Source organism: Eurypyga helias, unplaced genomic scaffold (assembly GCF_000690775.1).
Source record: "Eurypyga helias isolate BGI_N326 unplaced genomic scaffold, ASM69077v1 scaffold8663, whole genome shotgun sequence".
Classification (NCBI taxonomy): Eukaryota; Metazoa; Chordata; class Aves; order Eurypygiformes; family Eurypygidae; genus Eurypyga; species Eurypyga helias.
The window spans coordinates 19,866-30,192 of NW_010240504.1; the positions used below are offsets into that span (position 1 = coordinate 19,866).

The 10,327-nt window shown below is 55.5% G+C and overlaps 1 protein-coding gene across 2 annotated transcripts in view; it reads left to right on the forward strand.

The window, feature by feature from the left end:
• The first annotated feature begins 361 nt into the window (after positions 1–361).
• CDK18 (cyclin-dependent kinase 18) overlaps positions 362–10,327 on the forward strand; it is a 13,298-nt gene continuing 3,332 nt past the window's right edge. Inside the window, exons 1-6 of one of the 2 annotated variants that reach the window (XM_010148455.1) lie at positions 362–485; positions 7,143–7,288; positions 7,644–7,769; positions 9,623–9,679; positions 9,924–10,038; positions 10,171–10,265. In XM_010148455.1, coding sequence (XP_010146757.1) covers positions 362–485; positions 7,143–7,288; positions 7,644–7,769; positions 9,623–9,679; positions 9,924–10,038; positions 10,171–10,265 — 663 coding nt within the window. The remainder of the gene's footprint in view (positions 486–7,142; positions 7,289–7,643; positions 7,770–9,622; positions 9,680–9,923; positions 10,039–10,170; positions 10,266–10,327) is intronic. The other variant, XM_010148456.1, reaches the window with a different exon arrangement.

Consider the following 10,327-nt stretch of genomic DNA (forward strand, 5'->3'; position numbering starts at 1 on the left):
AGGCACAGCCTGTGTCAGGTCTCATGATTCAGTGTGCACAGCCCTGCTCTGGGCTCATCTCTGATAACTAGCTCAGAAAAAGCCTCCTGCACCTCTTGGCCACAGTCAGCTCTTAAATTCATGAGGAGCCTGATTCCCCCAGTGACCACGTGGCTCCTCTTTTGCTGTGACACAGCAGCAGTGGCTGGGAGAAGAGGATGTCTGCAGGGATCCCTCATCCGCAGGAGGGGAAATTCATGTCGGGGTGCTGGAGGGAGCTGGGAGCAGGGGCTGGGGGCCATCCCATGCATCTCCCAGCCCTCTCAGCCTGCTCTCTCCCCTTCCCCGCAGGGCTCTGCCATCCCTCGCAGCACAAGGTAAAATGAACAAGATGAAAAACTTCAAGCGGAGGTTTTCACTCTCGGTTCCGCGGACGGAGACCATCGAGGAGTCACTGACAGAGTTCACGGAGCAGTTCAACCAGCTCAACAACCGGAGGAATGAAGGTAAGGAGCCCCTGGGCCCCTGCCATGGTGCTGGGGCTGGTCAGGAGCATCTGGGGTCAGCGCTGCCAACGAGCATCTTCACTCTGGCCCCCCAGCCTTTCTCTGGGTGTGTTGGCATGTGGAAAGTTACTGTCCCGTTGTCTATGTTGCTTCCCCCATCTATCCATCTGGATTAATAACACCTTGTCATTAAATCTGATCTGAAGAGAGGTCTGTACTTGCATAAGGAAAGCCTTAGAGGAGGGAAAGGTATTTGCACCAAACGGAGAGGAATGACACGGCTGTGGTTAAGGCAGAGTGTGAAAGTGTGGGATCTCCTCCTGCCTGCCCAAAATTGATGGTGGTGTTTGGGCCCTCTCCTGGGCTACAGGCTGACACTTCCACCAAGCCCAAGATGCTGCGCTCTCTGTTCAGGGGAGCATCCTTTGCTCCCAAACCCACAGCCTTCTCCTGGGGTGCAGTTTTCAAGGTCGTAGGGAGCAGGGAGGTTTAGGGTTAACACCTCCATGAGCAGAACGGGGCACATCCCTTCTGCAAACAGCAGCCGCCTCACTGCAGGCTGGGGCAGGCTCTGCTGTCTCCGGCTGTGGGCATACGGAGGGAGAGGCAACGCTCGAGGCGTAAACCGGGAGCAGATCGCGCCAAGGCAGCCGTGCGTGGACAGGCAGGCAGAGCCACTGACAGGCATTTGGAAACCTGACGGAGTTAGACCTGCTTCATCCAGGGGTAAATTTGCTGCCGCAGGTGCAAGGTTGCATTGCTCCTGGCGATCACGTCATGACTGCTGCCGCCTCCTACTGAAGCATCTCACTTTGCCACAGGCCAGCCCGTTCATGTGTCGGTGCCCTCAGCTCCACTCGGGTCACGTTCAAGCTCTTTTTCCTCTCACCCCGCAGCCACAATCGCTAGAAACTTTTGCTGCAAGCAGGGGCTGAGGCCATGATGTAACTGCCTGGCACTTGCATCTGCCCCAGCAGGGAGGGCTTGTCTCTCTGCCAGCTAACCTGCTTGAAAGGAGGGATGCAGTAACCTAATTTAGAGCTGGCTTTCCTCACTCCTGCAGCTCCTGATGCTCTTCTTTATCCCTCCAGACACCCAGTCTGCCCTGAACAGCATCCCTTCACGGTCTCCTTCCCTGCTCCCCCTCCGCACACACCTCCCCTCACACCCTAGCAAGCAGTGAGGGCTATAATTAGACTTGAGCCCTTAATTAGATGTGCAGAAGCTGTGGGGATAAAATGGTGCAAGGCTAAGAAAGTCCTGGACACTGACAGCTGCTGCTGCTGTTGCCTTCCTTAGGGGCCCTCTGCTCTGGCATGTCTCAGCCTGGGCTCGTTATCTCCGTCGTGCAAACTGAGGCTTTGTTGGGAAGCGGTTTCCCCATTCTTCTGCTTTAATGAAGCTTCGGTCACGGTTCTTCCTTTGCCCTTGAATGGCAAAGCAGTGCATGCAGCATCTGCCTGTGTCCCCCCGCCCCGGCTTTTGCTCTCGCTCCTGAGATAGCCAGGAAAGAATAAGAGCAAAGTCAGAGCGGGCTGAGCCTGGGGCCAGGACTGAGGATTTTCCTCACCCCATGGGTAGAGGCTGGGCCCGTACTAGACCTGGTATGATCAGGAGATCCACCTGCCTGGACCCAGGAGTGGCTCAGGGGCTGCTGGCTCCTTATGTGCTGCCTGATGCCACCCCCCGTCAGTCCATACATCCCTCCCGGGCTGGATGCAACATGTCCTGGCCCCCTGCCACAGCTTTTCTTCCCTGGTTCCCACTGCTCCCTGGTTCCCAATTTGCACACGAGCCCTCTCCCACGCAGGACAGGCAAAACACGCCATCCCCCCATACCCACCACCCCGAGCCCGCTCTGTCCTGCCCAAGATCTCTTGATTGCGTTTCCCTTGGGGATTGTAAACAACCCTGAGAAGTCACCTCCACAGCGCCCTTAATCCCGTCTCCCGCAGGCTGCGGCTCCTGCTTAGGAAGAGCCCTGACAACCACATTGGTCTGAGGCATCTCTGCAGCCCTTCAATGAGCCCCTCGTGCCGGGAGCTTGTCCCACAGCCCTGTGCCAAGGGGATATGGCGGGGGCTCAGCAGAGGGAGGGTACCAGGGGGAGCAGAGCTGGGGGGGGCACGTCACCCTGGGGTGAAGAGGAATTAGGGCATGGTGTAGGGGTGTGATGCTTCGGATGTGTAGGGGCACAGGATTGCTTGGGTGATGCTGGAGGGGATGAGAAGGGGGTTTATGTGCAAGTTGGTCTTACACAGGGTTTGTTGGTGAGGTTTGGGCCTTGTGGGAGCTGCCTGGTCTGGAGAGGGCTCTGACCAGTGCTCCCGGAGGTGTTGGTCTCCTGTTTTACCGATGGAGAAATGAAGGTGCAGAGGGAATTTGCTGCAGTTGGGCAGCAAGCTGGTGGCAGAACTGAGCCTAGAGCCATGGCAGTCACTCTTGGACTGCTTCCATGAAACAGTTTTGCTTCAAATTCCACCTTCCTTGCTCTGAACGTGCCCCGGGGGCTGTCCCTGCCCTCCCATGGCAGGCAGCCTTGCCTGCAGGGATCTTTTCTCTCCTGGTGAGCAGATGACCTGTGACAGTTCAGGCACTGTGATCACTCGCACTCCAGAAGAGTGCTAATCACAGCAGAAATCAGCACATCGTTTTTTCTTTCATCACCTCATACAGCTCCTCAGGGAATTGCTTGCAGTTTTTGTTTTCCCCCCCAGCACCAGAAATCACAGGTTATCAGCATTCACAGGTCCTGGCAGTCTGCAAATCCTACACTTCCATGGCTGCGTGTGCCTGTCCTTGGGGGAAGAGGGTGATGCGGGGGCCAGAAGAGCTTCTCATTAGATGCTCCGAAAGCATGTGCCGAGCTGCTCTGACTCTGGCAACGGGACAAGGCCTGCTCGTGGGTAGAAACCTGCCTCGTTTGTTGGTGCGATGGGAGATCCCCAGCTCCGTCCTCTCCATCCCGTGATTCTCATGACCTCGCACACAGAGGCTGATAAAATGAGGGCTGAGAGAAGCAGAGCTGGCAAATGGGAAAGCAAACAGCTTTCCAGCCTGGACACATCCCGTTAGGGGCAATGTCACTTTGGTGGAGTCTGACGATGCAGAGAGGGAAAGGCGGTGCCTGTGGTCAGAGCCTAGTTTACTTGCAGCCTGCCTTGGGGTGTCCGATGCCCCTCGGCCCTGCCGTGCATCCCTCCCCTGGGCAGCACAGCCTTTCCTCGGCCACGGTGGCTGCTGTCTCAGAGGCAGAGGTGGAAGAAAGCCCCTGGGTTAAGGAGCCCAGGCTGGGCTCTGTGCAATATCTGATATCCTTGACAAAGGCCAGCTCCATCTCCACATCCTTGGAGATGGGGAACCCTCTCCATGGCTGCTCCAGCCTCACGTTAAGGTTGAAGGCTGGGAGGCTCCTTCCTTTCCTCCTGGGCTTCCCCAGTCACACATTCCTCTCCATACTCCAGATTTTCAGAGGAATCAGGCCTTGGTGTCTCCCGTTTGCTTTGATAAGAGCTGGTGGTATTCAGCAACAGCTCATATCTCTGCCAAGACTTTGCCCCAAAACAGCTACTGCCTGGTCTGTCCTCCGAGGCCAAATAAGGTCTCAGTATTCGGGCTGCAAAGCCTGTGTAACTCCTGGTTTGCAGTGGCGTAAATCAGAGCCAGATCTGGCCTTCGGAATGCAAGGCCACAAAGAAGTGATGGTGAGGGGGAGGAAGGAGGATGAATAATCCACGAACTGCGCGCAGCCCTGCTTCGTGAGTGTAACAGAGCTTTGAGAGGAGCGTTCACACTTAGCAGAGTAATTAAAAGTTGTAAGTCAGGTAAGCAGTGAAGGGTTCTGGCCCCTTTCCTTGGGAGATCAAAGCTTGTTTTGGCAGAGGCAGTGTTTAAATATATTTATAAAAAAAGGCGGGAGGCTCGTCAAAGGCAGCCGCCGTGTCTGCGGTCTCACTTTAATTTGCTTTGATATCCCATGCAGCCTCATTATTTGCAGAGTGTCAGGGCTCACCATAATCCACATGAAATGCCGAGCAGAATCAAACAGGCCCTCACGTTTGCATGCCCACAGCTTCCTGACCCCTCCTGCCAGCACCCAGCCCCAGCCCAGGGCAGCCCCGGCCCATCGAGCATCTCTGCGGGACGGGACGGGCTGTCCCCGGGTGCTGCGGTCACCTCATGGATGGGGCTGGCACATCCCACCTGCCTCCTCTGGCCCCAGAGCAGCCAAACCACCTTTCCCTCATCTCTGCAAGCCTTCTGGGTATTTTTGCATGCTTTTCCCATCCCTGGGAAATCCTTTGCGTATCCCATTCCCTTTTGCATGTGCTGGAATGGCCAGGTTGTCATTTTACCTCTGGCTTTACAGCTGATGCTCTTGTAGATGAGGAGAGATTGACACTAACTGACCTGCTTCAGGGAGACAGTGCTGCCGGTTTGCAGTTTTCGGGGACAGGATTCATCTTTTACCAAGACTTTGGGCTTGTTTACCTATGGGAACCAGCACAAATTCACCCAAACTATCATTTAAAGTGGATTAGTTGATTTCCTTTCAGCCAGATTTTAAGTGACCTTTGGTTTTTATTCAGATAATTTGCTTAGGCATTGAGCAAGTTAAAAAGATTTGATCCAGTTTAATCGATCCAGTTTAATTTTATACCTGTGGTTAATTCAAGTAAGTTTCCTAACTGTTCCTGCACAGATGGTCAGAAAGGGACAGGGACCAGAGTCCCGCAGCGGTCCTGGGAGAAGGGGTGACTGTGTGCCTCGTTCTTGCCTGTCTGCCCAAAAACTCCTGGCACTGGTTCAGCTTTCCCAAGCCCAGTGGCATGGGCTGAACCCATCCCTTAGGTGCAGGCTGTCTCTGGGGACACCCTGCATCCCTCAGCTCGCTGGTCCCCTGGTCCCTCAGTGACGATGGCACGAAACTGCATCTTTTCCCAGGTCACTTGCCTGCCACCTCTCATCCGTCAGATGGGCAGACTGCAGCCAGGTCCCAGCCCTGCTCACCACCCCGTGAAAGCCAGCCCTCCCTCTCCAGTCTTCAGCAATGAGATCATCGCTGGCTGCCTGAGCGCGCTGGGATCCGTGCGCGGAAAGCTGCATTAGGCGTAGCAGGGAATTGTCTCTCTGCAGCTCGGGGAAAGGGCTTGGCAAGGGACAGGGCTCAGTGGCTCAGCCGGGGACATCACAGGTCCTCCCTGGGGAGTTTCCCTCCAGCAACATCCCTCCTTGCTCTGGGGAAATAACTGCAGGGAGCCTGGATGCACGGAGGACACCAGTGCTCCAGGGCAGGGTCCTTGGACCCGGAGGCTTTGCTAACTTGGAGCGGAGCTGTGAAGTTTAGACGAGAAGGGAGAGAGCTGGATACCACCGGGAAGGGGACAAAACAGTCGTCCCTGCTTGGCCCCACACCTTTCAGGGGGAGATGCATCCCTACCTTGAGGAGGTGGTTCTGTTCTCTCCCAGCACACCCAGTTAGCCCTGCTTTCTCCCTCCCAGCACACCCAGTTAGCCCTGCTTTCTTCCTTCCAGTACACCCAGTTAGCCCTGCCTCCTTCTGAACAGCTCCTTGGAAAGAGCATCCATGTGAATCCACTTCTGGGGTCCGGGCGACCTGCGCTGAACCCGTCAGTGTTTTGCAGTGCCGCTGTCTGGGTCTACGAGTGCCAGAATATTCCTACCAACCAGCTGTTAATTACAGAGCGAGGAGGTTTAAGTGCAAGCCTCAAACTGGAGACCAGAGGGAGCTCAATGGCTTATTTTGTTCTGATTTCTTGCTCCTCTCAGGGTTTCTTGGGCTCAGTGAGGCTTCACACCTGGAGTCCCAAGAGAAGAGTTATTTTTCTGAGCTACTTTGGTTTTCAAGAGAGCTTTTGTGCTTCTCAGGGCTGTGTGTCTGGCTAAGTGCAGCAGGTTGGGGCAGGAAAGCCTGGAGTGTTTTGTTTTTCAATAAGTCACTCCGCAGCCTTTAATCCACCTTCTGAGAAACGGTCACATCCTTGGAGGAAAGGGCCCTGATGTGTGTTTTGGTGGTTTGTGGGGCAGATGAGGTACGTGTGCTTCTAAGCTCCCCCGAGCTTACAAGGGCACTTGTAAATAAGAGAGGGCACTCTGCACTGCTTTTGTGCACTCCTAGCACAGAGGGATCCAGAGCTGCGGTGGGTGCCTGGGTGTTCCTGAAGTGCCAGTCGTGTTTTGTCTAACGCAGCGTTAGTGAAGATAAAGCTGGGAAGTTCAGGTGAAAACTCACTCGGGCAAAACCCTATGGTGTTGCTTCAGAGGGGTGAGCTGCCGGGTAATGCTGCCTGCGGGGCTGAGCACTGGGTTGGGATGTGGGAGATCTGGATGGCCTTGGGTGGGAAGCAGATTCCCTCTCTCCATCCCTCTCCCTATCTGCCTTCATTGCAGGGGGCTGCAGGAGGGTGCTTTGGGGGTGCTGCTGAGCAGAGCTGTGATGCACCAGGAGCCTGGGCAAAAAGGAGGTATTCCCTCTGCCTCCTGGATGCAGAGGGGGAAGAAGACTTTTCCATGGCCCCAGAGCATCTCTGACCTCTCTGCCTTGCTCTCTGTCTCTTTTCTCCAGAGCAAATGCCTTGGGCCTTGGCACTTGTGCTGCCGCTCCAGCAGCTCGCTCTCCTTTCTCTTTCTCCTCAGACCTGGCTCAAGGGCACCTGCAGCTGGGACACCTGAGCAGGGACTTCCGAGCAGACACCAGCCCCATCTCCCCCTCCGAGGTGGAAGGCCAGTCCCCGATGGCCGTGCGCTACCGCAACAACAACCAGCGCCGCTTCTCCATGGAGGCAAGTACTGCTGCAGGGGGAGCGGGCAGAAGGGACGTGGCAAGTTCTGGTGGTCACCTACGTGCTGGCTGGAAGAGCTGGTGTTCGGTTCATGGGGAGCTGGCAGTCTCAGACATGAGCCCTGACGTGCTCTTGGGTGCACTCAACGTGACTCCTGTGATAGCTGGCAAAGCCCAGTCCACATCCCCACGCACACACATACCCACACACCTTCCCTTTTCCTCTGGCTGAGGGTCCCACAGATGCTGCACCCTTTGCTTCGCCGTTAATGCCGGATCTGGTTAGGGAGCACTTCCCCTCTGTACAGTCCTTTCGTCAGATGCATTCAGCACCCCTCTTCTGGCCCTCTCCGCAGGACGTCAGCAAGCGTCTCTCCCTGCCCATGGACATCCGCTTGCCCCCTGAGTTTTTGCAGAAGCTGCAGATGGAGAGTCCGGAGTTCCCCAAGCCCCTCAGCAGGATGTCCCGACGGGCTTCCCTCGTAAGTGTCACCGTGCAGAGATGCAGCGCCGGGCACAGCATCTTGTCCCAGCCTGCAGACGCGTGGGCTGATGCCCACCCCGTGCAGTCATGCCCTGCTGTGCAAGCTCCCGTGTACCCCGTGTGTCACACACACATTCCTGCCCTTGCAAATCCCATTCTGCACACCCCCCATCACATAAGCATCTCTCCCCCAGGTTACTCCTACACATGCACACCTGCGTACTGCTGCGTGAATCCCCAGGCACATTCCTTCGCTCACCTCTGCACATTCCTGACTTTCCTCTTGGCCTGGCTCCTTCCAGGAGGAGACGGAAAGCCTCCAGCAGTTTAGCAAGTGCTGGAGCCTCTGCTAGTTGAAATGCAAATGCTGATAAATAATGAATTAGCTTTTGCATTTCAATTTCTTTACTGCAGAGCATCAGCATATGTAGGAGCTAAAACCCGGAGCCCTGTTTACAAGTGTGCAAGTGTGTGTCCTGCTGCCCAGGAGGGCTCAGAGCTGGACAGATACAACAGCGAGGTCTCAGCAGGCATCTTCAAATCTGGCATGCTTGTTCAGGGGGAGGGAGGAGGAAAGGAGAGCTTGCATTTACTTGCCTGTTCTGTCTAATCAATAAAATAGACACAGCCGGAGCAATGTGCCGTTAATATTCATGGTCTCCTCCATGAATAAGACATCCTCCTGCAAAACTTGCAGGATGGCTCTGGGGAGTGTACAGGACCGATGGTTGCAGCAGCCACCTCACTGACCTGCTCAGGACACATCTGTTTCCAGTGTACGCTGGGAGTTTGGGGATGCCAAAACAGAGTAGAAAAACCCACTGTGTTCCCCTGGGATTTCTCCGGTCCAAATCCAGCTTGTGTGAGCAAGTCCCGCTGCCTGTGGCAGCTTGTGAGAGCTTGGTGGTCTGGTGAGTGCCTGTTGCAAGGAAAAAGCCTTCCCATGGGGCAGATCTGGCGAGCTGGGAAAGCTGCAAGAGCAGCCCAGACGTGGGTGCACATCCCTCATCTCTGCCGGCGGATTGACAGCTGTCCATCCAGCTCCATCCCCTAACGGCGAGCGGCACGGCACGAGCCCTCGCTCAGGAGACGGGCAGTGCTGCTGGGTTGGGGGGGCCTTTAGCTGGGCCAGAGGTGGCTGCTGGCCTGGGACTACACCGATGCAAACATCTTTTGTGGGAGAATAACACTGGTTTGTTAAGCTCGAGGAGCAGTGATTTGCCTTGGGCCCTGTTTTGCTGGGAACTATCCCCTGCCTTGGCACACAGATAATCCAGACTAACCAAGGAGGTGTCTCTGTCCCCACAGAAAACTGCAGTTTCAGGGGTGTGCTAGGAGTGACACCTCAATCTGTGGCCTTGCAGTGCCCTTCTTTCACTGGGTACGCAAGAGCAGGTCCCAGCAGCACGTTAAAGAGTTACTGTTCCGAATGGGAAAATGTCCCTTTCACGCTTGACGTGAGCAGCACGCAGAGAAATGAACGGAGTTACAGCAAAGACCAGGAAAGCACTCGAGAAACGGGCTGTGCGTTGCAGCAGGGTCCTGTGAAGTTTCTCCAATAGAAAGGACATCGGCTTTTTCCAAATCGCAGGTGCAGGTACCATCCATCCTGCTTCAGCAGCCAGTGGCTCGTGGAGGTTTAGTGACTGATCATCTGGGCGCCTGCACGGCTCCTCCAGGAAAATGTGGACTTTATGTACTTAGATTAGCTGGGCCTCTGCATACAAACGCCTGCCTTGATGGATCTGCCCCCAAAGCTGCTGCTCTTCAGCGTTCGCGACCTTCTCCCAGAGGTGAAGCCATCCCCTGGATGCCATCTCTCCCAGTGATGTTTTCCTTTTTCTCTTACAGTCAGATATCGGGTTTGGAAAGCTGGAAACCTATGTTAAACTGGACAAACTGGGAGAGGTGAGTAGACTCTGAAACCCCTGCAAGGATTTAAATTGAATTAGAAGAGCAGCTTGAACTGCAAAGGGCAGACTTTAGCCAGTTTGGTTCGGTATCTAGCAAATTTTAGACCGAGTCTTTCTGTGTGCTTCAGTCTTGGGTCTTTAGTTTCGAATTATCCTTCCTGGGAGCGTTACGGAGTGTATCAGCGTTGTGCCACCCTGGCAAATGGTCTGCATGGCTTGTATTTTCTCTCTCCCCCCAGGGCACTTACGCCACTGTCTTCAAGGGGCGCAGCAAGCTGACCGAAAACCTCGTTGCCCTGAAGGAAATCCGCCTGGAGCATGAGGAAGGGGCCCCTTGCACGGCCATACGGGAAGGTGAGGGCAGGAGGGGCTTTTCCCCATCGCAGCCCCTCACGGGCAATGCCAGGTGGCGGGTGGATTTGGGAGGGGTGGGGACGCAGACGTCCGGGTCCTGCTGCCCCAACCTGCCATCTCCTCGCCTTTCAGTGTCGCTGCTGAAGAACCTGAAACACGCCAACATCGTGACCCTGCACGACATCATCCACACCGAGCGCTCCCTCACTCTCGTCTTCGAGTACCTGGTGGGTCTGGGGGGGGCTGTCTGCGGGAACAGCGGGGCTGGCTGCCTTTCTGTGGGAGGGTG